This window comes from Numida meleagris, chromosome 1, assembly GCF_002078875.1.
Source record: "Numida meleagris isolate 19003 breed g44 Domestic line chromosome 1, NumMel1.0, whole genome shotgun sequence".
NCBI lineage: Eukaryota > Metazoa > Chordata > Aves > Galliformes > Numididae > Numida > Numida meleagris.
Genome location: NC_034409.1, coordinates 103,286,873 through 103,314,068, shown reverse-complemented (window position 1 = coordinate 103,314,068; position 27,196 = coordinate 103,286,873). Strand labels below are relative to the sequence as shown.

At 43.7% G+C, this 27,196-nt stretch overlaps 2 protein-coding genes across 5 annotated transcripts; one reads left to right on the top strand and one right to left on the bottom strand.

The window, feature by feature from the left end:
- Nucleotides 135–10,263, top strand: TMEM50B (transmembrane protein 50B). Of its 4 annotated transcripts, none has more exons than XM_021404623.1 (7): nucleotides 135–261; nucleotides 3,885–4,060; nucleotides 4,626–4,738; nucleotides 5,507–5,574; nucleotides 6,675–6,767; nucleotides 7,380–7,437; nucleotides 10,180–10,263. In XM_021404623.1, exons 2-7 carry the CDS (start codon nucleotides 3,962–3,964, stop codon nucleotides 10,223–10,225), a joined length of 477 nt encoding a protein of 158 aa, XP_021260298.1. In that variant the 5' UTR covers nucleotides 135–261; nucleotides 3,885–3,961; the 3' UTR covers nucleotides 10,226–10,263. The 4 variants fall into 4 exon arrangements, with proteins under 4 accessions (XP_021260298.1, XP_021260311.1, XP_021260307.1 ...); XM_021404636.1 differs by lacking the exon at nucleotides 135–261 and adding an exon at nucleotides 273–295; XM_021404632.1 differs by lacking the exon at nucleotides 135–261 and adding an exon at nucleotides 328–440.
- IFNGR2 (interferon gamma receptor 2) lies at nucleotides 12,892–21,407 on the bottom strand. Its single transcript, XM_021404598.1, has 7 exons — nucleotides 21,250–21,407; nucleotides 19,587–19,713; nucleotides 18,930–19,105; nucleotides 17,844–17,992; nucleotides 16,428–16,581; nucleotides 15,587–15,741; nucleotides 12,892–14,099 (listed from the first exon to the last, which is right to left on the bottom strand). Exons 1-7 carry the CDS (start codon nucleotides 21,323–21,325, stop codon nucleotides 13,929–13,931), a joined length of 1,008 nt encoding a protein of 335 aa, XP_021260273.1. The 5' UTR covers nucleotides 21,326–21,407; the 3' UTR covers nucleotides 12,892–13,928.

The window sequence follows — 27,196 nt, the reverse complement described above, 5'->3', positions numbered from 1 at the left end:
AGCGACGCGAAGAGCGCCGAGCCCTGCGCACAGGGGAGCAGAGCCGGAGAGGGCGGGGCCGCCCCCGCCCGGGGATACAGAGGGGGCGGGGCTTCGCTCGTGTGGGCAGCGGCCTCGTCCAATCGCGGCGCTCCTTCCTCGCCCGGCCTTTGGTGACGTGCGGTGCCGGCTTCCCATTGGCGGAGGACCGCGTCGCTCGCCGATCTGCCCGGGCTTCTGCCCTCCCCCCCGGCAGGCGGAAGAGTCTCGCGCAGGACGGGGGTACGTGCGGTCGCCGTTTCCCGCTCGCGCCGCGGTAGGGGGTGATGGGCTGTGGGGCGGGAGGGCCGCGTGGGGCGGGGGCGGCTCGTGCGTTACGTTGCGGCGCTCCGCTCAGCGGCTCCCGTTCGGCGGCTCCCGCTTCCCGCCGCGTCTCCTCACCGTCCCCTCTCGCTGCCGGGGTGAGCTCGGGCCGGCGCCGTTCGTCCCGGCCGGGGCAGCGCGCAGCGGCTCCGTGCTTCTCGTGCTCCGGAGCCCGGCCGTTCTGCCCGCCCCGGGGCCGTGACCTTTTGGCGGAGTCACGGGCCTGGCTCGGGGCGGGGAGGTGGAGGTCCGTAGGCCGCCCTCGGCGCAGCGGCCGCTGTCAGGGCTTGGGTCGCCGCTGTGGGGGGCTTGAGCCCGGTGGGGAAACAGAACGGTCACGGCGCCTTGGAGCCGGGTGTCGTGCTGAGCGGCGTGGGAGGCCGCTGCCCGTCCCATGTCTTGGCCGCACAGCCGTAGGCTTGGTAATCCAAAAGTTCCTGTCCTTTCTGCCGTACCTGAAAGGCAGACAATACAGGACTGCGTGTGGGAAACTGAAAGTGAAACTGCACGTGGTGACAAAAATGGGAGAGTGGTCCAGCACGGACCACTGGCACAGAGCGGGGTGGAAGTGTTGCTGTAAGTTCCTTGCAGTGACTGCCGAATATCTTCTAATAGCTTTTGTGTATTGCAAGTATGTGGTTTAAAGCATATTCTAACCGACCGCTTGTTGAAAGTGCTTTCTTCTTCCTTGAAGAAAGAAGGAATACAGTTTTCTTCATGGCTTTCAATGGCTCTTCCTCTAGCCTGTCCTTTGCTTTCTGCTTTGGAAACAGGAGGCCCTGTTCTTTGAAACCTGGTGGCATTGCAGCCTGAGACAGTTCTCCCTCTGCAACATTTTGTGCTTTCTTGTCACTGCTTTTACATGTTATTCATGTGGAACCAGTCCCTTTGGGACAGAGAATCTAACTTGATGAAGAAACATTTATGCTCCAGCCCTAGTGTGGTATGTTGTCATTTTGCCTCATTTGCCTCAGTGATATCCTAGATATTTTAACCCCGATGCTGGCACCTACTGAGTGTTATTTCTGCAGCAGGTATAACTGTCCCTTCTATTTTTCAGTCCCAGTTTGTTCTTGCTTGGTCGGGGACAGTGTTGTCCTCTCACGGACAGGAATGTTTGTGCGGTAGGCATGGAGCGAAGTAACGCTCCATCATGCAGGAAGGGATAGCACATAACCACCTTTGGTTGTGTGGCTGTGAAGTCTCTACACATGCAGACCTATAGAAATATGAAGAGAAATGTTTGTTTATTTTTACTCTCAAGTGTGGCTCTTCTGAGGTAATTGTATGAAAGACTCCTTTACAGAATTCCACATGGCATCAGTTAATGTGTACATTGTACTAGGAAAAAGGGCAGCGGCATTAGCTCCTTTATCCCCATTAATGCCAGCAGCCTGCTCTAGCACTAGATTTTCTTTGTGAAATCAAAGCTGGTTTCTAGCATTAGACACACGTAGAAATAATTCCAAACTTTTTGCCTGTGTTGTGTTGCAAATGCATTGCTCCGTGTTTCCCCACATCTGCCATTCCAGTAAAACAGGAAAACTGTTCGGTCAATTACGAGTCTTTGCTGTTGAAAGACTGCCAGCAGATAGTGCTTATCTCATCTCTTCGCATCATCGAGGTGCCTCTCTTCTCAGCACAAAGATGAGGTTAAAGCAAAGTGTAAACTGGTGAGCCAGTATTTCTGGTAAAATTTGCAGAAGGCTGCTCTGTGTCTTAGAATGTATATTAAAAAAATATTTTAAAAAAAAACAATGTAGCACTAGTTTCCCTTCCTTCACTCATTTGCCATTAATGCAGTTGTGAAGATTCCAGTTGATATTCAAGACAACAGAGGTTTTGTCACAGATTTTTCAAGTGAGCAAAATGCCTCTGTTTTGTTTTTAAACTTAGTGCTTAAAGGTGCTTGGTAATTAGGAGAGGTTTGTACCACCTGTTATCTGTAAAATTTATCGTGACTGACTTGGTAGAGTTGAAGGGAAGGGATCTTACTATGTCATGTATGTACAGTGTACATACATATATTAGTACTATGTACTAAATGCCAGCTGTTCTTTGATTTGGAAGTTGGTTTAATTAAATTGGCTGGTAAAACAAACCATTTATCACCTTTAAATACATCAGTACTTTTTAATAGTATGTTTCTTTTGGATTTTTTTGCTGTAAATACAGATTTGAAAAAATAGGTCTTCAAAAAATACAGAATCATCGAATCATTAAGGCTGGAAAAGACCTCTAAGATCACCCAGTCCAACTGTCAGCCCACCTCACCATGCCCACTGACCATGTCCCTCAGTGCCACATCCACACGGCTCTTGAACACCTCCAGGGACGGTGACTCCACCACCTCCCTGGGCAGCCTGTGCCACTGCCTCACTGCTCTTTTCGAGAAGAAATTGGTCCTAATACTCAACCTGAACCTCCCCTGGCACAACTTGAGGCCGTTCCTTCTTGTCCTATCAGTGTTACCTGGGAGAAGAGGCCGATCCCCACCTCACCACAGCCTCCTCTCAGGTGGTTGCAGAGAGTGATGAGGTCTTCCCTGAACCTCCTCTTCTCCAGACTGAACAACCCCAGCTCCCTCAGCCACTCCTTCTGTGAGAGTATTAGCAGGCAAGATAATAAATTTGGTGGGTTTGACATAAGCTCCATTGTGTTCGGTAGAGGAACATAAAAACATGGTGTATTGCTTGCTCCTGCTTGTGGCCAGCTGTACTGCAGGGCACGATCTGTATAGTCCACAGTGAAGACGGTGACAGGAACCATGAGTTGTATTCTGTTGTGGGTGACCAAGGGGGTATGAGGGAAAGATTCTGGCAGGAAGAGTAGCCATCACTGTGTGAGGAAGATAACAGTTTCAGGGACTGAAGAGGAACAAATGAAGTACATTTGGAACCATTTTGAGAGTGCAAAACAAGGAAGGGCCACGGGAACACTGATGAACTTTGCTTTTGTCTTCCTCTGTATAAAGATCTGTGACTGATCATCCGTCTGCAAAGCAGGACGTCCCTTACCCTTGGTATTAGTTGTTCCACTGAGGTGATCTCTTTCCTACTGTGATAGAAAGACGCTATATTCTCTTTTTTGTGTGTAGACTGGAGATTGGGATCTGTTATCCAAGATTCCTTAGTCAGGCTCAAAGGCCGGGTTCTGCTCTGCGTGTGAAGTCCTGTTGTATGCATCTTACTCTTTTTATTGACTTCTGATGACAGGATTATGGCTCAATGGTGAAACTTAGGTTGAAATATTTTTTTGCTTTTTTGGCTCCTGCTTTTGTGTTTGTACACGTTACAAATAAATAGGCAATATACTTACGTTTCAGATATGATGTGTTGAGTGCAGTGCTTGTGTGCTGATTTTCTATTGTAATTCTGTTTGTGAGGTAGGCTGCTCTATTTAATGTAGCTCAATAGAGCAGCTATAGAGTGAGTGGAGTGCTTCTGCAAAAATACACATTTTAAAGACTGCTCGTGACAGTTTGTCAGACATCTTGAGGTTTCTACTGTTTTGTGCTAAATACATTTTTGGCTGTGTTTCAGGTACTTAGAACACTGCTGTTAATGGAAGAATTCATGTGTAAGTACAAAACAAGAAAGGCAATCTAATCTGTGAGGAAATGGCAGGATTCTTGGACAACTTCCGGTGGCCGGAATGTGAGTGTATTGACTGGAGTGAAAGAAGAAATGCCATTGCTTCGATAGTTGCAGGTGTATTGGTAAGTTATGAATACGTGAGTGTTTGCCCCTCTTTGAGAGGAGCTGAGTCATAACTGTGTTGACCAATTTGGAAATACAACAAACAGTTATTTTTTAAAATTTTGGGGAGTTTTGCTGTTAACTGCACCTTGATCCAGTACATTTCTTGATTTTTTTTCCAAGTATAACTGGTAGCCATCTTTCTTTATGGATCACATAAATTTGCATTTTATCTAATAATAACGTACTGGTCCTGCTATCTCTTAATTAAAAAAAGATTGGAATTCCTAGCAGAGTTTTGGATCTCGGATCCTTGTTCTTAAAGCAGCACAGAGAACTCGCCCATAGTCTGAGATATAATTTTGAATAGAAACAGAACCAATTCTCCAGGGCTTCTATGAAAACATCCACATTAAGGTGTACGCAGAACTCGCTTATCAAACGTTTAGTCTGACTTGAAGCTCGTAACTTTCTGTCTATATTTGATAAAGGAAAATTAAATGATGTACGTGAACATTCGGTATGTTTTGTCTGTCTGCTTCTGTGCCCTTCCTGCCTCATAGTACTGGTGTTATTTATTTCTAGTTTTTCACAGGTTGGTGGATAATGATAGATGCTGCGGTAGTTTACCCTAAGCCAGAACAAATGAACCACGCGTTCCATACCTGTGGAGTGTTTTCAACGCTAGCTTTTTTCATGTAAGTGTATATAGAAGGGAGCTCTTTATTTATATAGTAAATATGAGCTGTTAAACACCGTTTTTACCAGGCCATATACATATGGTAGAATTTGGAATCACTTTGTTATAAATTACTTATCAGTAATCTTGTATCTGTGGTGAAGATGTAAACGTGACAGGCTTGAGAGAGAAGTAATAGGCTTTATTGAAAAGCAAATCGTTTTTTATTGGAGAGAAAAAAGGATACTTTTGGACATTCAAAACTTTCTTCTTATTTGGTATTTTGAAGTTTGTTTTTCTTCCTCAGCAGCGTAATTTGTTTTAAGAAAATAAATTGCCCCTCCTTACAGGACATGTCCCGCTTGAATATTTGTGCTATTCATTGCAAAGGAGAGGCATCAGAACGCACCTTATAATCATGAGACCACGGCGTTACTGGCTGCTATTGTTCCTGAAAAGTGACTTTAGATTTACTAAAAACTTAAACAGATGGCCAAAAAATGACCAGGAATGTTTCAATCAATTTAAAAAAAAAAGGCGATTCTGATCTTTCAGCTTACAGGTCTGCTAATGTAAACATTTAAGTAAAACTTCAGCAGGAATATAGGGTTTGCTTGAACTCCAGTTGGAGTCCTTCCATTAAGGGAGATGTAGTAATGTGTGACTGTACAGAATGTCAGTAATTTTTCCAGAATTTTTTACACCTTAAAAAAACAAAACCAAAAAACTTTAGGATTTTTAATTGATTCTCTGTTAATCTGAAACGTACACACTTTTTTGTTACTAGGATAAATGCTGTATCAAATGCACAGGTGAGAGGAGACAGCTACAGTGACGGATGCTTAGGAAGAACAGGTAAATTAAAATTACGCTGGGTTGAAAGACTGACATTTTAAGGATCCTTTTTGTTTGTTTTTATGCAGTGGTTAACTAATAATCAGAAGCTAAGAAGTAGGACAAAGGTTCTGTTAATTTCTTTACAAAATTAACACTTGGAGGTAAGTACTGTCATTGTTAAAAGGCAAACTTGGGAAAACTTGATTTCTTTATAGTTTGAACACCTAAAGTTTTCTCTGCTTGTCCTGTATAGCTGTTCAGAGAAATACATTTCTGCCTCGTAGTAAGCGATGGAGCTGAGTTCCTTATGAATCTGTTACTTCAGAGTGCATTGTAAACATTGTTTCCTCTGTATGTCACCCACTGTGCAGTGTCTGTAGGCCTCCTGTCCTCTCTCTTCTTTCATTCACAATTCCCTTGCTATTTCCCATGTGGCTCCCAGCATCGGTTTTCATGTGATTTGCCTCATGGGAAATCTGGTAGGATTTACTCATTTTTGAACGAGACTATGTTGCTTTCCTGTGTTTCATTCTCAAGTCTGCTGGAGTAAATTTTTGGACGTAAAGATTTTTCCTTTATCATGAGTGAGCAGGTTGGTTGCTTACGATGGCATCAGCCTCCTTTTTGAGCAGGCAGTGTCTCACAGTGCAGGATCTCCAGCATTTCAATTAATTATCTACCCTGACCTTTACTTGAGGAGGATGGCATGTAAGAGAAAGAGACCTCTTGGGTCACTGAGTAAATCAGGAGATTTCACCTATCTGAACATATCTTTCTGAAGTAAACACAGGAAGGGTTTGTTTTATGTACCTTATTGGAATGCCACTCTTACCTCAGAAAAACCAGAGCTTTGGCAGTGTACCTCTTAAGTAGTGCACTCCATGTAATGTTAAACGACGTTACAGGCATTCCCTTCAGGTGAGGAGAAATTTCTGCTAACTGTTTGCAATTATCCAGCTCCTATCTGCTTTATTAAAGAAGACAATTTTTGGATGATCTTACCATTTATACAGGGTTTAACCCTTTCCATTTGAACCTTCCATGATAGAAGTGTCTGATCATATGTCACTATGAATAGTACACGATGTGGTTCTCAGAGGTTTTAATATTTCCTGCAGGTGCTCGTGTCTGGCTCTTCATAGGCTTTATGCTGATGTTTGGTTCACTAATTGCTTCAATGTGGATTCTTTTTGGAGCATATGTTACACAGAGTAAGTTTCTTTCTTGATTAGTTTTAGAACTGGGCTTTGCTGCTTTCTGGAAGTATCAAGTCTGATGTGAAGCATTCTGCTTCAGCTTGGTATATATCTTGTGATATGATGGTTTGCTTATGAGCGTTTTTCTCCTAAAAATTGTGAATGTGAAAATCTGATCTGTTGAACCCTTCACAATCCCTTACTGTATGGATTTGAGCACTGCTTGATGAACTTGAAGTTAGGAACAACCACATTTTAAACAGTCCAGATAAACAAGTATTCAATATAAAATACAGATACTGGTAGCTGTGACTGTAGTTCAGGAACTGCTAACAAGTACTGTTTTAAGAACAAATAAAGCAAAACCGAAAAGCAATCAAACAAAACACCCAAACTCTCAATTAAAATCTAAAATTGTTTTAAAAATTATAGGTTGTCTTCTGGCATTGAAGTTTATTTTCAGGTACAGGAAATACTTTTGCTGAAAAGCAGAAAGTCCAGAAGAGTGGAAGTGTGCTTTGTCCTTGCTAGAGCAATGCCACCTAGTTTTGTTGTTGGTGATGAGTGTTTTAGATACACTTTTCTGTACAAAAAATCTTAGTATTTCCTTTTTTACTTACTTTGCAGACATTAATGTTTACCCTGGATTAGCAGTGTTTTTCCAGAATGCATTGATATTTTTCAGGTAAGACACCTGGGTTAATTTCCTTCCTTTTAAAGGAGTATCGCACGCACCTGCTTCCATCCACATAGATACCTCTGGAAAGTTAATTCTAACCAAAGCTGACACCAGAGTTGATTTTCCACATTGTGGAGCTCTGCTCACAGCTCAGAACCCCCATATTTCAATTCATTACCCACCCTGGCCTTTGCTTGAGGAGTGGTGCATGTAAGACAGAGATCCCTTGGGTCACAGTGTAAACGGCCACTCTACAGAGAACTGATATCAATCATTTTATAAACAGATTGAATTATTATTTTTCTTACTTTGCTACTGCTTACTGCCTTGTTTGTTCCAGTGCTTAGGAGCAGTGCTTTTGACGTACTTCTTCTCAGAGATAGAGTGCTGTTCAGAGAGGCTCTTCATTGCCTTCATATTCTTGTTCATAAAGTCATAGAATGGCTTAGGTTAGAGAAGACTCAAGGATCATCTGATTCCAACCCCCCTGCCATGGGCAGGGCTGCCCCCCATCAGCTCAGGCTGCCCAGCATCCCGTCCAGCCTGGCCTCAAGCACCTCCAGGGATGAGGCACCACAGCTTCTCTGGCCAACTTGTTCCAGTGCCTCAGCACCCTCTAAGTAAAAAGAATTTCTTCCTAACATCTAATCGAAATCTCCCATCTTTTAACTTAAAGCCATTCCCCTTTGTCCTATCACTATCAGACCATGTAAAAAGTCAGTCTCCCCTCCAGCTCGTAAGCTCCCTTCAAGTCTCCCTGGAACCTTCTCATTTCCAAGCTAAACAAGCCCAACTCCCTCAACCTTTCTTTACAGGAGAGGTGCTCCAGCCCTCTGATCATCTTCATGGTCCTCCTCTAGACCCTCTCCTACAGCTCTGCTTATTCCTGTACTGGGGACTCCAGGCTTGGACGTGGTACTCCAGACGGGACCTCACAAGCACAGGGTAGAGGGGGACCATCACCTCCCTCTCCTTGCTGGCCACTTCTCTTTTGCTGCCATCCAACCAGTTCTTCATCCACCTAACAGTCCAGCCTTGTTAGTCCAGTTGTTTCTAGTCTCACTGAGTTTACCACTTTAGAATATGGATGCCTAAGTGATGACAGTATTCTGGGTGAAACATTCAGTGTCTATGACGTAATGGATAATGGCAATATCACCTCTGTACAACAAATACTTTGGCATCTGTCCTACTAGCAATAGGTGAGACATCCTATTGCCTTTTTCTCAACTATTTCATAACAATGGCTAGCTTATCTGATACCTGATACGCCTAGGTTTGTTTCTGCTGGGTGAACTTTCAGTTATGAAGAGTGATAACTAATTTTTCTAAGAGGATAGTGGTGCATTCTGTAATATTAGATCTATTTGTTTTACTTCTCTTAAGTTGCATATAAGGCACATAATGACATTTGAAATGATGTGAATCTATACTAATTCTTTTTATATGCATTCTGCAAACTATGAATTTTATTAGATTAATGCATGACAACGAGAGCATTAGATAGTCTAAGCTCCAAGATCGGTCACTGAAAAGTTCCCAGAACGTTCTCTGACTTTATGAACTTCCTCTTTTGGAAGTTCTTATCCACCTAAGTAAATGTGCTGTTTTGCTTCTAGTACCATGTTAAATGCTTGGCAGTGATCCTGATTGACTGACCCTTCTGTGGCTTTGTTTGGGAAACCAGTTATGTTCTTGTGGAAAAATAGCAGTTCCTAAATCTGTTCTGTAGTCTTGCGTGACTAAAGTGGGATACTGATGGAGGTAGGCTTCTGAGAGTAGTTTCATCTCACTTGAAGTCTTCAGTCTAATTTCAGTAGTTTGATCAACTTATTTCTGAATTTTTGTTGTTGTTGTTTCTGAAAGCATTTTTCCCTAGTTCGTATTGCATTCTGTGTGTAACGCATTTCAGGTTTATTTCTTCTCTTTAGTCTTTGAAAAATTGTTTTCTGGGTATAAATTGTGAGACAAATTAATTCATGGTTTTTATTTTCTTCTGGAGTCTGGTTTTTATGGCGCTAATTAGTTTAAACAGTAACACATGAGATTCTTGTCACTGTAGATTGTCTTCCTTGGACCAGAACTGAGTCAATCACCAATGCTCTTCTCAATGTCCATATCCCAAACTTCTGTTTTGATTGAAACTCTCTTCCATCGGTGCTGTCTCCTAATACCCATATTCCTTAAACTCTCTCTTTCCTTCAAGACTTGTGCTTCATCTCTGATTGTTACTTCCAGTAGTTTTTAACTTAGTATTACTAGTTCTCTTCTCTAGTTAATTGTCCATCTGTCAGGTTTGTTTTACCTATCGTTGCTTCTCATTGTTGTAACATTTCCCATTTCCCTCACTAGTTATTTTCTTATGATTTAGTATGACCGTGCCCTTCTTTGTAAGAAAAAAAAATTAAAGGTACAAGGAACAGGAAGGAAATAATGTTTGGTTTTGTTCCTTTTTGTTCCTTTTTTTTATTCATGACATTGTGTCCAACCTTATAAAAGGAATTTTACTGCGAGCCTGACTATTATTTTGCTGAGCAGTTGCTTCAGCTGGATCTCATGGTTTTAGTAATGTATATTAACTGAAATAGAACCAGAAAAATAGATGCTAACTTGAGTAAGAGTTAAGATTGCTGGAAGGACATTGGTTTTTGTGGTGTAAACAGTGTAAGATTGTATGTTCGCTCTTAAAATGCCCTTTTCCACTTTGTATGTGGCCTGATTTTTTTTTTTTTTCCTTTTTCCTTTCAGCACTCTGATCTACAAGTTTGGAAGAACGGAGGAGTTATGGGGATGAGAGATCACATACAGCATTGTCTATTCCATAGTTGCTATGTTGTACTCTGTATGTAGATATTTACATTTATTTGTTCTCGTTTTGCTTTCTAAATTGTATGAACTGAGACAAACTACAATTTCTGTAATAAGCTCCCTCTTTTCATAGGACAGATTTGTGAATATGTACATATGACTGTATATATCTTAAAAAGGGAAAGTCAGGCTTTCTGAAATCTTCAGGCATATTTCTTCAAATACATGAGTTTCCGTTGAATGTTACGATTCGATCTTCCAAACCTTCACACGTGTGAGAGACTTCAGCTGAACTACAAGTGAATAAGCAGGATGGATGGGGCTGGTATCTTTATGCATGGGTGAGCTATTGCTGATTATTAAGAGCTGGCAGCAAGGGCTGCTTGGATACCTGGAGGGGGGTGGTAGCTCATGGAAGTGACCCTTTATTTCCTGAGGGTAAATGCTACTGTACGCTGAGTTAAGGGTTGAGTTTTGTATTGTTCTGAACAGTTATATCCAATTAAGTAGCGATTTCTTTTGTAAAAGGTTATGAGTTTTTAAACAAGGCCCTATTTGAAGTAGGTTCCGCACAACCAATCCAACTGTACTTGATTGCCGTTGCACAAATGAAATTTGGTAGCAGCATAGAATTTATTTCTTGCTGTTCAGTGTAATAGATGCCAATCAACATTTATTGTATCTTCTGGTATTAGAATTTCAAAACCCCTGAAACTGATGTGAATTGTAGTTAGGGAATATAAAGAATAAGTGAGAATCAGACTGACAGCTTTAAGCCAGAAGAGATTTTTTTGCGGGGGGGTGGGGGGGGAAGCTTAGTGTTGAGAAATGAGCGGTTGTGCTGCCACCTATTTATTGCCTTAGGTATTAGAACAGGTGAGCATTTCAAATGGGAATGCAGCAGATTTCATGATTGCTAAGGGTCTTAGTTGAAATAATTGCTGGTTTTAGGACTGTCGCTTGCCCCATTTAAAATGTATTTATATCCCAAATTTCACAGGTATTTTATAGGGTGTTTTATAGGAATGCGTTCATTATCGAAATCCATTTTCTTCTAGCTGGTGTATACAGAAAGGGAGAACAGCGATGTTTTATGGCTTTGGACTGATATTGTATATCCATCTTGCTGTTGGTGACTTCCTTGTAAGTTCTATGTGTTTTTAAAGCATTTGAATCTACCTTGTGTCTGAAAGCTTTTATAACTCTCCATGTATCAAGATTGCTGACCAAACGGCATTAAACTCCAGAATGTAACTTACGTGCATGGTTACTGCATCCCGTTAGTCATCTAATTGCTCCCTTGTGGGAATCTTTCCAGTGGACAGAATATGAAGCAAATACTGCAGCTGAAATTGTGCTACTGGCTAGACTAACTTCCATCCTGATTTTGTCATCCTGCAGTGAGTTACCATATATTCCCCGGTGTTAATCACAGCTTTGTACATATGTTGTCTGGTTGGTTGTAATTCCAGAAAACTGCAATAAAATTTATCTTAGATTCTCCAAATAACAAACGTCAGAAGATGATTGTATCATAGTAGTCTGCTAAACAGCTGAAGTGGGACGGACTTGTAAGCAAGTGTTGCAATACCTAATAATTAAAACCAAGGCTTTTGTTTTCAGGTCTCCCAGTTTCTCATACAGGGGCTCGGGAATGGTTGTTGGCTTTCTGTGAGAAACAAAGGTAGCCTCCAACTAATCCCAGGCGCTGTCTGACATCTGACGCTTGAAAAGCACAAGCTCAGGTAAATGCTTTACTCTGGAAGAACTCTTCCAGTGTGCCTTACTGTAAGTTTCCAGTTGAGAAACTTTTCTTAAGAGTACCCAGCTGGCAAAGAGCTTCTTTCTGAGGTTACCTCTGTTTTCTGCTGTCTGTGTAGCTGCTGATAAAGGAGACAGCGTGGAAGCTGCATCTCTTCCAGCATCCCAAGCTCAGAATGCGTTTGGTGCAAAAACCGTGCAGACATTATTCAGAGTAACCCTAGGTCTTTTACACCACAGAATGTTCCAGCAGAGTCCCAAGAGGAACAGGAGGAGTTACATGTTCTAGGTTATGCCTTAGCCTGCTACGGTTGGCAATAATGGAGCTAATGAGTTCCCCCAACAGTTTTTGTTTCACTGGCCTATTTGTACAGCTAAGAAATACTAAATAACCCTCTCTAGCAGAAGTCTAGTACACAGTCTCTACAGTAAAGCTTACTTAGCAAGTCATATGCTGTACTGCCAGATACTCACCTGAGACGCTTAAACAGCTTTTTATTTATGTCCTGTGTTACACGCGTAGGCTGTTCCTGTGGGGAGCCTGTGGTTATTTGTTTACAGTACCACATGTAAAAATACAGATGAAGGGAAGGAGCAGATACTCCGTAGCTTGTGGCTGATTTGCAAGATCTTAATCAGGCTTGAAGCTGACTAAAGTCTTCAGGTAACTCCACTGTCTTGGCATGGTGCGTGATCTAAGGGATTAGATTACTTCTACTAGGACACAGACTGAAGAAGCTTTTGGAAAATATTGTCACTAGTCTTGTGTATTCCCAGAAGGGAGGGAAGGGCAGGAGCTGAGATAACTTAAGAGCTGTGGCAGTGACTGATAACCTGCATCTGTGGCAGCGGCAGACTCCATTAACAGGTCTAAGTATCTGAGCAAGCCACTTGCAAATAACCAAGCATATTTATTTTTTAAAACTTGTATGAAACATGAGAAAAAGTCACCGTTGTTGTGATAAAACCTATCTATCTTTTTACTATAGAAGCGGTTACTTTTATGTTATTAGACACCTTCCAGCTCCCACAGGATTATTATGTAAAGCTTAATTTGTGATCTGCTGCTTCTGCTTCGAGGTACTGAAACCACAGCCTGCAGTCAGCCTGGCACTTGCAGAACTGGGGTGCTAGTGAACAAGAGAATGTTAGTGTCTGATCACTATCAAGACATCTTATTTTGCTCAGAAGTTATATAAATTTTATTGCTGTGAAGAATGACTGTCTCACTGCAGGCATGGATTAATGCTTTTTATGACGGTATGAAGACGCACAGATCCAAGGAGGATAGAATTAACTGCCCCTTGCCTTTCTTGGAGTAGTTCTTTGTATGTATTCATGAGGAGGAGGAGGAAGTACAATGGTGTGTCTTCCTAGACCGCCATTTTTGTCTGAAGCAGCAGTCATGGAAGACAAATTTAAAACTAGTTGGGAAAGCATACCGGATTGGCTATAATACACTTTAAGTAAGTAAGTAAGTAGTAACACAGATTTCACAAATAAAGTAACAAAAGGAAAGCCGCTATAAAATTATTTTAAAAATTCCTCGTTATACTTGATCCTACAATAAAGTGCCGTTATTTCTCAAAGCTGGGCTTCGGGGGGAGGAGTAGGGAATATGATGATGATACAGTCATTTGTACCCAGCTGTCTGTCTTAAGGCAATTTAGTGTTCATTTCGCCTTCAAATTCCACCTTTCAAGTCTGTGGCAGAAAGAATATTGTTGCTGCTGTAGCATAGCAGAAACTCCTTTACAAAAGGCTCAGGTTCCACATCACTGTCAGGAAGCAAAGTCTTGCTCAGGATTTCTTAGTGGCTGCTTTTTGTCCAGAGCTCGTTGTCTGTCCTGGTGGGAGCTGAGCAGCACTGCTTGCAGGCAGGAGCTTCTGCAAAAAACTGGATACAGGTGTTCTCACAAAGGCGCCCCTTAAGTCACATCACGTCCACTGGAGCTGCTGCGTGAACAAGTGTTGCCATCCAACATGTCCCCATATGCGCTGCTTCCTTCTCCGATAGACACAATGATTATAGAATCTCGGGGATCTTCTTCGTGGGTCTCCAGCATCTCTAAATGAGGCATGCTCGGGTCTCTCAAATACTGGAAGACGGCAGAAACAACAGTTTAGATACCGATCCACAGAACAGGCATCTTAGAAGTTACAGAGACAGAGCAAGCACTACTGGCTATAGGCAAGTTGTTTCAGAACAATTCAAAAGCTGCTAAATGTATATTTATTTTAGTCTGGATTTCCTTGAAAGAAATAAGGAGGATTGAATAAGGAAAAGGTTAAAAATGCATCACTTCTCTTTCCATAGAAATAAGGTAGACGGCCACTTAAGCGAGTTAAAAGCATCCCACCGTTACATATTGTTGATAAGCTTATCTTTGGACAACGCTCATGTCAGTTCAAAGCCCTACAAAAGAATAAACCACAGAAGACTTCTTTTTTCCTATTACACTGCTGGGGCCATGCCCTATACCTGCAGGAATCTGGCAACTAATGGTTTGTCAGAACGCCAGCAGGGCAAGGGAAAGAGAAGGTTCTGCCTTGTTCAGTGCGAGATAAATCAGCACCACACCTCTGACTGTCACCAGAAAACTCTACAGTGTCGTTCTTCTCTTATAGTTACTGTTTGCCTTGACATTCCCTTTGCCTCCTTTCCTCCAAAATTATCAGTGTTTTACACTGAATCTGTGAAACTTTTAATCGCAGAAAGGAAGATTAGAAAAAAATAAAAAAAGAAGCCAGATGAAAGGTTTTGTTCCTCCTATGAACTCTCCTTACTAAACGGAGCCCATGTTTCAGGGGAACTAGAACCACCTACCACATCAAATTGAGGCAGAATTCTGCCACTGAACAGTTTTTGCCTGGTTAAAAAATATTTAAAACAACCTTCACATTGTTAAAAGATCGATGCGTGATTTAGTTTTACTCAAAAGCTTGTTCCTTATTGTAGGAGGTTCTGTAATCTGGCTGAGATGGAACTGCAGCTCAGATCAGCTCTGTAATAGGACAAAATTAACCCTAGTTTCAATGAGGGCACCATTTTCTCTGTAACCATAGCAAGGGTGATGAACAAGAGGACCGTCAAATGTTTTGCATGGGAACCTCCAAAACAAACCTTTCAGCAAATTCAAGATAGAAACCTCAGTTTGGCTTTGCCGTGTACAATAGTTTTTGCAGCACAACTGCTCCCTGCAGCTCAGATTCTGAAAACTCAGATGATACTGCTGTAAAAGCTGCGTGCATGTGATTTTTCTGAGAAGACGACGTATGAAACTGCCTTTCCAGAAATTAGGGTTTTGTACCAAAGGAAGAAATTCACCTCAGAGGATGGCGAGCAAATACAAACATTTAGGAATACAGAATACATGCTGAATGAGAATTTTTAAATCAAGAACTGTGCTTAAAGACTGCTTCCTGTTTAAAAAGAGGAAGATCAACAGGACCGAGACAACACTGCTTAGTACAGATATGTGTCACCTGGAAGGAGAAAAAGTCCCAGGATTCACTCCAAGATCACCACGGTCTTTTGCAAAAGGAGGTGTGGGAGGGGGAAGAGAAATAAGATGTCTACACGTACCTCTTCAAAGTGTGATGGGATTCTTAAAGGTGGCCGGGACAAATATTTAATTGCTTTCTGGTGTCTCCATAGACAAAAGAAACCAACTATTATGAAAATTAAAAGCAGATCGACGGATATAAATATGAGTACAATATATCCAGCTTTGGCTGCCTCTGAAAAAGAACACACGGTAGATTCATATTTGTATAGCTCATGTAAAGCAACATACAACAAGCTGACATTTGCTGTCTGTGGTGATCAACCTTCTGAGGTTACGCTCACAACCCTACCACAGATGCACTCTAAACACCTGTTCTGAAAAGTAGCTTGGTTGTGATTCCACACGGAAATCACCAGCTCTGTCCCCCCGCCCACACTGCCTAATGCAAGCTTCAACCCGACATGCTAGCAGGACAAATGGAGCTGGAGGAGTCACTGCTGGCGGGCAGAAGGCAGGCAGGGATTGCAATCTGCCCTTCTTCCACCTTCAGTTTATCAGCAAAATGCCATTAATGCCAGGGGCATTGGAACATGTGATTCGCTTCAGTAAAAGAAGCACCACTGACTCCGGCATCACATCTTGGGGGCTCGTGACCATGCATTTCAACTAGGTCAGAACTAGCAGGGAGGTCAGCTCCTGGGGGCAGCAGAAACTGCAGTGACTAAGGACAAGGTAACACAGGCCACAAACGACTGCCTCAAACATTACTTACTAATTCATAATTGTCATTAGTGGCAAATTAATATCTGTGGTACCTTCTTAATACTCCTGACAAATAGGGGCACGTAACCAGTTACACCACCTAATGTCCTACCCCCATCCCATCATGTAAGAAAAAGAACAAAAACAGATCTGTACCGCTGATCGTTGTTCTGTAACACACCGGGGCTCTTTGCAGTCCAAGCAAACCGGAATCTGAATATGTTATCAATTCTACTTGAATTGTAAAACAGTAAAGTGTCCATTGCTTTAGATTTTTAATTTTGAATAGTGTATTGCTCGTCTTTATCTCCTGTTCAAAAGGAAAAGAAAAAAGAACATAAGCGTTACTGCAAGAATCAGAGCCTGTCTTCAGTGCAGTTCTCCTCCCCGTATTTAAGTTGCTCATTCAAAAAAGGACAGCTTTCTTAACTCAGCTTTCCCTAACGTGTCAAGAGAAACTGTGAAACGTGGTAAAGTAAGAATGCTGAAATGTATTTGAAATCTCTTTGTTTTTAAATGAAATAAGCCCAAAGTCACCTACAAGGGTATGGGCAGCAAGGTCTCGCTTTAACCACAACAGCTGCCAGACACTTTCACACGGCTGCCGTAACTCTGGCGGTTAATGCAAGGCAAGAAGGGGGAAGGAAAAGCGAGCCATGAGAAACATCTCCACCATCAGAGGAGGCTGACAGAGGCACACCGAAGTGCAGTGCTTCCGCTATTTTTCTGCCGAGGGGAAAAACAGCTGATGGGCAGCACAAAACCTCCGTGCTCCTACCAAGACCGATCTTTAGTGAATTTTTAAACATGCCAGGGCTTCAGGGAAGCCTAAATAAGCCTCCAAGAGCGGCATCTTATTTCACTCTCAAATGTTCAATCCGCATCAAAAACACATGTTTGCTTAAGGGAGGAAGGAAGTGGAGGCGTTTCAGATTTAGCAAGGCCTCTGAAACAGAAGGCTTGAAATGATTTTTTTTCTGCTTCTGTCTTTAAGCAATCGGCTTGAAAATGACGTTCTTTTGATTCTTCCTCCTTTTTCATTTTTACATTTCTGAAAGGCAGCAGCACAGGCCCACCACTGAGTCTCACTGAGAACAGGGACGGCTCTTCCTGGCTGCATCCAACGTGTTTCAAAGAACTCCAGCCTTTCTCTGCCCTGGAAACACAGGCATCAGCGGGCCACAGCAGCCTGTCTCTGAAGCTGCCAGCACAAACATTCCCCAAAAGGAGGAAGCACATCCCAGAATTTCCTAATTGCAAAAACAAACTTTGGAATCTGAATCTCATTTTAAAGCCACCTTTGACACTCCGCGGATTCTCTCCTTTGAGCTGCAGCGTGATTTAACCTTGACTTCATTCAAGAGGAAAGAAACCCGTGTTTCTGAAAGTTTTGCAATACATGCAGTACTCGTGCCAGCACCAGACTTTTTTTTCAAGCCACCAAACGATGACCTCTGCTGTCAAAAAGGCATTCATTTTCTTCCTCCATAACTGCTGTTTTGCCAAGAAATGCTCACTCATCTCTTAGTCGCAGAGGCATTAGGAACAAAACAAATCAGACGGAATTCTTACTTTTTTAGTAGTAATCGTTGAGTTCTCCCAGTAGGACACATGATACTGGAAAGGGTAATCTCCAGGTTCAGGTTGAAAAGGGGGTGTGACATTAACGAGAAGGGAGTCAGAGCTTACAATCACACTCACTTCAGGAGGCCCTATGGTAGCTGAAAAGAAACAAAGAGCAGTGAACCTCTGGGATGCTGAACAGCTCATCGTATTACACCCAGCTCTATTTAGATACTCTTACGGTACTCGGCAAACACTGAACGTCAACATTTCTTTTCTTCAAGAAAGGGAACACAACATTTTCTCATCTGCTTAATGCTTTCCTAACCCCACAAAGGATCCCGCTCTCCCCCTGCACAAACAATCTTGCATCACAAGCTACGGATACATCAGCTGTAATCTTCAGTTCAGGACTCAGGCAATTCCTTACCCCTGCACTCTTTACTACCAGGGAAAATACACTCTTCCCAATATGGAGCACCATTACTCATCATAAAGTACAGGAGAAAGTGAACTAAAGACTTTGTAAACCCATTCTTCTGCTTCTCTTCTATTTTGGAGGCTTTTCTAAAACTCAACATTTATCTTTTCCAAATCCTGAGACCAATCACAGCAAGGAAGAAGGCAGATCTCACAAAGAACATCAATACGCTTGTCCACACGTCTAAGAAGATTTAAAGACTGCCCTTCACCCTTCTGCTCCATAGCTAGGGCAGGACAGCTCAAGTTTGTTAGAAAAGAGCTGTGTTCAACAGAAACAGGTAGTTCATACTGAAACTGCTGCAAACCACGCGGGTGCATGTGACATAGGCTGTAGTTCTTACAAGGCTTGACCATCCAAGGAAATTCATCAGTAACATGTTTCTATTTCAATACCTGTTGAAGGAATGGGCTGCTAACGCTGCTGCAGAGGAATTGGTGTGTATCAAATTCCTAGTGATACATGGCAACCTTGCAGTCTTTGCTAACCAAGCATGTGCAGATCTCTCACTTAGCTCTTTCACAGAACAGAGTAAAAAAATCCTAGAACACTTAATACATTTTTTCAAAGAAGCCTCCTTTGAGAGACATACTGACATCACAAATAACACTTACTGTTTTTCTCTGCCACAAACTTGTCCGTTTCCACCCAGGATGAAGTCCTGTGCCCCATTTCAGCCCTCACACGCAGAACAACGGTCCAGCGACGTGTCTTTGCCAACGGGAGGAAACTGCACTCAGTCTGGGCGATACGGGTGCAGTTTATCTCACTCCACTCGTTGGAGGCACCTCTGCAACACAAACCAAAGGCTAAATAAAGCATCAGCGGAACAGTCAACTATCAAAGCTCTGAAATACAATCCCTCCTACCTGGAGGGTTTTTTTTTTTTTTAAGAAAAGGGTATGCAACAAAACCACCGCTTTCACAAGCATTTACTCCACAGCCCTTTCAGTGCCTGCATCTCTTCAGCACTGAAAAAAAAAAAAAAAAAGAGCGAGGGAGAATTCAGCAAGATGAGAATTACACGGGAAACTGTGCAACATTTCTGGGTGCTCTTTGGGTCTTCAACCTTTAGTCAATGCAGGGGAAATATGAGAAGCTCAGAGAATCTCTGTCTTCAGAAGATGCTTTTGGATATACATAAAAATATCTGTAATAAGCAGCTCATTCTTTCATTTCCATGCTTTTTCATTTTTAGTATTTTTTAAAACCAACTTCATTACTGGATTAAAGCAAAATCAGTTTGGTTGCTTCTCAAACTACTTGCTTACGTTTTAAGCTGGACTGTGTAGGACACAGAGCCTCCGTCCACTTCAACAGGAGACCACCTCAGGGAATTACAAAAGTTAAAGGAATAAACTGTTACATTCTTCGGTGCTGGTAGATGTAGAGAAGATTCTAAAATAAGAAGAGAAGTAAAAACAATTACTAAAACATTCAAGCACACTGCTACCTTTCAGAAGAGGCATAAGGGCAGGATCTTAACGTCCCTCATGCACAGGAAGGAAACCGCAGAAAAAAACCCCTTGCATTAAGCCCTAAGTCCCAAATACAAAACAACTAGTTAAGTTCCTCAAGTTTTAATTAGGTATTCCACTAGTCTCTTAGCCTCAGCTTCTGTGTAGCGCTCTTAAATAAACACACATCGCATTACACCGCAGAGGGACCATTCCGCTTTGTAAACAGAGAGTCTTCACAGTTACAAATGCTAGGTAAGCTATTAATCTCTGTTGTCTTCTAAAGGTTACTTAGAAACTTTCATTTGAGAAAAAGTTTTCACTTTCTAGTCACTTCTGGCAACCTCCCCACTGGTCTGGCGTGTGGCAGGGTATCTCACACCATCAGCAATCAGTGCAGTCTGACACCCCATACAAACTAATTGTACAAAACTCATGGCTGCCATGACAAAACACCAGAAGCAGCTGCGGCATTCTTTAATCCCTTAAAAAAAAAAAAAAAGTGATGAAGGATGAGGGAAGCTGGTTCATATTCAGGACCACATGCTCATTATTTTGCCTTACATCAGCATGTGGACACAGATGATTTCCCCTACCAGCTTCTAAAACCATTGAAAAAAAGTCTCAGACCTATGGCTCCGTAGCTGAACATCAAGCTGCCACGTGCCACAACACACTTACTGCTGCGCTGAGAAGAGGCTCTGCAGCACAGTGTGCATTTGAATTAGCTACCAGGAATGTTGCTTACGTTCCAGAAAGCACAAATTGAAGTTCATAACGGCCACCAGTTTATAATAATGAGGATAACAAAACGCGCAGTTCAGCACAGAGGACTGACCTAGCATAGATGCTAGACACACATCACAGGGCTCCCAACATCACACTATCTCACCCAGGGGAAGGCATTGTTGTCCCTGTCCTTCTACCCGGCTCAGATGCAGTCTTGCTGAACTGCTCACCACCCTCAGGCTCTTCCCTCCTGATGCGGACACTTGCTGGCTCATCAGGCCGCAAGTCATTGCTTTGAGGTCGCAAAGTGTGAAGCCACAAGCTACAGTGAGGAACACCAAGCCTGGCTGGCCTAGCCACGGGTTTCAGTGCCACGCTTGCTGGGACACACGCTGAAGACTCACCCTCACCCCTGAGCACAGGCTCTACCTGGACGGCAAAAGCTCACCATGCTAGCTAAGCCAAGCAGGGCTACCGGCGCACAACCCTCCCGTGCTGCACAGCCGGTCGGCCTTTCAGCTTAAAATAAACGGCAAAGCATTCCCGCTCTAAATCCGACCCAACACCAAGGCGGAGCGGCAGATCGGGTGTCACACCACGAGCGCAAGGAAGGCGGCGAGGGAAGACAGCGGCCCGCACCAGCCCCGCCGCGCTGAGGCAGCCCCGGGGGGACCCCGCCGCGCTCGCACCGCCCCTCCCGGCCTGAGCCCTCGGCCCCGCGCCGCCCGGGCCGCCCCGCCGCACGCACCTGCGCCCGAGGCCCGGCCCGGGTCGAGGAGGAAGATGCCGAGGAGGAGGAAGAGGAGCACCGCCCGCCACGACATGGCCCGGCCGGCAGCGCCCCGCCGCCCGGCCCCGCCCGCCTGCCGAGGCCGCGGGGCGACTGCCGGTGCCCGAGGAGCGGGGCCGGCGGCGGGCGGGCGGGCCTGGGGGGCCCGGCTCACACCCGCAATCCGCCTGCGGCCGCCGGAGGGAAGCCGGACGTGACCGGAGGCCCGCGCAGGGGCGGCAGCTGCGGCCCAGTCCGCCCCCGCCCAGCCCGCGCTCCTCCTCCCCTGCGAGGCAGAGCCCGCCCCTCGGCACCGCCTGCGGCCGCACAGCAGCGGGCTCTACGGGGCGTGGTACCGCAGCTCGACCGCAGGTCGTGCGTGCGCGTTGTGCAGGCGCGGCCCTGCGCCGCTCTCGGCCGCGTGCGGTTGACGTGAGAAAATCTCTCACGGAGCGGTCGGAGCCCTCTGTTCGCTTTCTCCGTCTGTGCGCAGCGCTGACACGAGGGTAGGCCTAACCGCAGCCCGTAGCTGGTGCTGGTGGCTGCGCAGACTGAGTCGAAGTTCTCTTCTTTAAAGAGAGGGGAGGAACGCAGAACTAGTGCCAGCAGGAGGCCAACAAAGGAAGTCTCGCAGAGTGGGGATAGTGAACACTTCCTGCCTCTACAAAGTGGCATTTGGCCACCTGAAGGCTCCTTCAGCAAGGGCTGAGGATCCACAGCCATCTGATCTCCAGCAAAAGGCCCTGGAGCAAGTCCAGAGAAGGGCACCAGAGCTGTGAGGGGTCTGGAGCACAAGTCTGATGGGGAGCTGCTGAGGGAGCTGGGTTGTTCAGTCTGGAGAAGAGGAGGCTCAGGGGAGACCTCACTGCTCTCTACAGCCACCTGAGAGGAGGCTATAGCAAGGTGGGGTTGGCCTCTTCTCCCAGGTAACAGTCATCAGACGAAAGGGAGTGGCCTCAAGTTGCGCCAGGGGAGGTTCGGGTTGGGTATTAGGAACCATTTATTCTCAGAAAGAGCAGTGATGCAGTGGCACAGGCTGCCCAGGGAGGTGGTGGAGTCACCGTCCCTGGAGGTGTTCAAGAGCCCTGTGGATGTGGCACTGAGGGACATGGTCAGTGGTTACGGTGGGGGTGGGCTGAAGGTTGGACTGGGTGATTCTGTTGATCTTTTCAAAACATAACGATTCTATGAAAAGAAAACCAGCCAAGAACAGCACAAGCATCTTGTATCTGTAGCACTAGATAAGGCTGGGCAGCTCTTGGTTTACAGCTAACATTGGATGAAGCACTTCATTCCGCTTTAGTTCAGTTCTTCTTCAGTCGAAAGGGAGATTCCTTCCTTTATCTTATCCATGCATGGCCTGCTGATATCCACAGTGGGTTTTCCAGGCAAAGGTCTTTGTCTCTAAGGGTAATAAAATAGGTTGGGATCTCAGCTGATGGCTTTCAGCACTGACAGGTGTGCTGATAGCTGGAAACAATTATAAACAAAGGGAAAAATCAGAGCGAAGGCTGAAAGCAGACTGGCTGATTGATTGGTTGTGAAAATAGAACAAGTTAGATAGGGATGGCAGAAATTAAAGTCATTCAGTTGCAGGTTCAGACATTTTTTTTCTGCAGTGAACTCACCTGACCTGTTTTTCAACCGTTCTGGGAAGAGTGACTCATCTCTCAGTTGACTGCTGCGGTTCTACTAAAACTCTCTGCTCCACAAGCTTCACCATAGGATTTCCCCAGTGACAGGCCCATGCTGAGACACAGATCCTTGATTAATGGTTCTGAAGGATTTTTGGTCACACAGCATTAGCATGACTCACGGTTTTTTCCCGGTGACCCGGTGCCAAGTGGGTAGCTGAGAAGGCCACGAGCAGTTTATTACTCTGAAACACACATAGCAAAATGGGCAAAGCATATCCAGAAGACACACTGATTTTGGTGACGTCTCTAATTCATGCATTAAAAAGATTCAGAGAGGCACTCAAGTATGTTGAAGAGCAATTCAATACACCAATTCTGAAGCTGGGTTTCATCTACTCTTGCATGGAAACATGTATTTACTGTAAGTGTTGGAGGAATCTCATAACCAGTAATGACATCTGTTTTCTCTTTGCCAAGCCAGACAGGAAACTTTGAAGGCTTTTGGTTTTGTTCCATCTTTCTCCTGCCTTGAACTTCCTTGTAAGTGAAAGCCCAAGGAAATTACTCTCCTGCAGTCTAAATGGCTGGTTGGAAAGGAATCACAAGGACTGGTTGTGTGTGACAAGGTTCACCAAACAGGTGGCTTTCACCGCTGTTGTGCTGAGGGTGGCTTCATAATGCTGGTAGCTTAAGAAGAGCTGAGCACGGAGAGGAGTGAATTGAGAACAAAGATGGAGAAAAGAGAGAACTAATCAACACGATGTCTGATCCTTTCAATGAGCTCCAAAAGAAAAAAAATACAAGTAAAGCCAAGAAAACTGTAGAACTTACAAGAGTTCAGAGATAATTATGCATATTGCTTTCTTTTCTTTGACTTTAGGGAGCAAAAAACAAAGTGTCAAATCAGAAAGCAAGGCATAAATTCATTTTTCTTGCTGGTCTTTTTTCAACAAAGCGTGAGAAAGCGAAGGTAGCAAGCGAACGTAGAAGGAAATACATTTTAGAGGAGAAATGGCTCCATCCATCACTCCAAATTAAAGGCTCTGAAAGGAACAATCACTGAAAATACTTCTATGTAGAAAAAAAATCACTGTGGCACATAACAGCAATAATAAGTGTGTATTTCATTTATCGTATATCATAGTAAGTGTGTATTTCACCTTTGTGAGCAGTTTTCTGCTCTAAAATCCCAATCTTGCTGGTTTGTTATGTGTGGGTCACCAATAAAGATAGCAAAGCAACATCAAGGCAATTACTTTGCTGCACACAAATTACCAGCACAGAATCTTGAAAAAATAAGATCCACGAAAGATAAGACATTTCCCCCAAATTTCACTTTTACATTTGAGATACAGAGGTGAAACACTTCAGTTCAAATATCCAAGTACACCAAGATCCGAGGAAAAGTAATTGAGTTGTTTGATATCGTCCTAACATTAAAACAAACCACAGAATTGCAGACTCTCCCCAGTTGGAAGGGACCCATAAGGATCACTGAGTCTGACTCCTGGCTCCACACAGGACCACCCAAAAATCAGACCATTGCCAACTTTAAAAGTGAAGAACAGTTGAGAAAAATGCTTATATTTTGATATTGGAGATAAAGGTTGTGTTGCATCTTCACGTGGTGTTCATATTCAGACATCCCATACGCATCACCCCACCCTCTAAGTGTCCAAAATGCACGGGGAGAGGTGATTAGGGCTGGTGCTATGGAGCTGATGAACATCACTCCCTCTCATGACTTAACGCAACTGGCTAAGTTCTAAGTACAAGTCTTCACCCCGCAAGGAGACACAAACACCCACCAGCTACAAGCAGTGCCCGGACTCTGCTCAGACCTCAGGACAACTTAGAAATCCCTGAGTCTGCATGCGACTGTGCAAGTGTGGTATTCCGGTGATGTTAGCAGTGGGGTGCCAATGTGGACCATGATGAGATATGCACATGAGTGCAGGTTTCCAAAGGCAGTGACTCTCTTCTGAACCTGATGTTCTTTACCACCTCTTAGAAATCAGCCATTCTGTCAGCAGGGCAGATGCACGCTGGTTTGAGAATCCACCCACCACTGAGAAAGGCTCTGCCTTTGACTGGAAGGAATTCCCATGGTGATATGCAAGAACACCTGAGTCATGCAAAATGAGGTTTTAAAGACCATTAAGGAACGTTGGCTTAGTGTGTTCAATACATTTCTCCAAGCTGCTTTGAAATAAGTTTAAAGTAAAAAATAGGTCTGCAGCAATTATATCACACCAGGAAAGAGATTTGTTTCTTATCTTAGCTAGTTTTTGAATTTTAATTGTAGACTTGGCTCTGGCATACTTTGCATTTTGATTTTATAGCACACGAATGTCTTGTTTTTAATTAGCAAGTACTACACAGGCATAAGGGAAAAAGAAGTGGAGGAGATCAGGAGGAAAGAGAGAAACACCTCTTGCCCTTGATCTGGTTTATATATTCTGAATTAGAGCACTGTTTAGTACATTTACTGGAATTGAGCAACTAGAACAGACTTCCCTACAAGGTAATATATTTGAGCCCATTTAAGGTATGTGTGTATTTCAGCTCAGTGTAGTGCTTAAATTAGGAAAAAAAAAAAAAAAAGGCCTTAGTGATTCATTTACAGTAATTTTCTGATGAAATGTAACCTCCTAGAAACAGAGAGGAAGTATAATCAGTCCTGGCATGCTTACTTAAAGCTGCTTTCGTAACCAGCAAAAACAGGAGTGGTTGTATAGATAGATAAAAAACCTATGTGTGCTATGGATAATTTGTCTACCGGACTATTATTTTTAAGACAGGGCATGTCTTTGTATCTGGGAAGTGACCATTAAGGTAAGAAGATGCTTAATGTCTCATTGATGCTAACTAGTTACATTTGCAAAAAGATCACAGGGGCAGAGAAACAAAAACCAACTTCCTCAAATATTGACATTCAGATACAGCATTGCTTGGACGACAGAGTTTCTGGTGGGGGAATTTCCAAGGGTCAGGAGTAGGAAGTTAAAACAGATGAATTCCGTAAGCCGTTCTTTTTTGAAGAGGGGACCCAGAAGCACATTATTAAGCATTATTTCTGCTGGTGGAAGGCACGCACTGCTGGGAGATGACCTTAAAAGCATTTCTAGAAAACATGGGCATCCCACAACAGTTGTATGTAAATAGCTCCTTTTTTTACTTGGAGCCCTCCCCCCTTACTGTGGGCACTTAGAGGCCGTGACCACATTAAAAGAACTGGGTGAGAATCTCTGGCTTCCCCCCTGACCAGAGGTGGTGCTGCCCTGGCTCGCTGCACAGCTGCAACCCGCTGATCCAACTGACCTGGCACAACACTATTCAAGGTTAACTGAACCAATTCACCCTCATGGCGATTAATTACTAGATCCAGCACAAGGGATTGGGGAAGGAGTCGGATGCTGAAGGCTTGATGGTGGTGTTGAAGAGAAGCAACGCTCATCAGTCCAAACAGCTGTAAAATCAGCTCTTCTATAAAGCCAGATCACAGGACCCTCTTACCCTCAGCAACCTCATCCATTCTTTGATGCCTACTGTAGGTGTCACGCTTACTGAAAAGCACGAGTGGAGCTTTAGGACACAGCCTTGACTCTCACCTACCTCGAAGGGGTGTTTCCTGCACCACTCAGGCTCTCGATGAACAAAATCCTAATTAGACTCTGTCTTGGCTCCTCAAAAGCATTTCTTTTAAGCAGCTTTCCACTGAGACTCCCTTCTCTGGGCACACATGAGGATGGCTAAATCACCTTGTCTTGTTGCTGTGATAAAGCATGCCAGAAGTTAGAGAAGGATCAAAAGCAGAGCTTTCATGCTGGCAAGCATTCAGAAGAAAACACACAGATCCACTCAAACTGGATGGCTACAGCCCAGCACCACTTCAGGATCCATTTGAAATTTGATCTCAGATAATTAGTTGTTTAAAAAAAAAAAAAAAAAAGGAAGAAAATTAAAATAAAAGACTAACAGGACCTGGATATCTCCCACCCAATTAGCAGAATTAACTACTGCTATGAAGGTGGGCATCATAAATAAATAAAAGTGGAAACCAACTGCTCAAAGCATTTCCTCTTGCAGGATGATTAATGCCCTATGGCGTCTGGCTGCAATTACATTGTTTTTCCTCCCTTACGATTTTGAGCTTCTTAGGCCTTGTATTAAGCAACAGGAAGCTATTTGCTTTTGTCAAGTGTTTTTCCTGTCAGTTTGCTGAGCCGTAAGGGCTCTGATGAAGCACACTGGCACAGGAGAAAGGGGGAAACCTCCTTCCAGGGAAC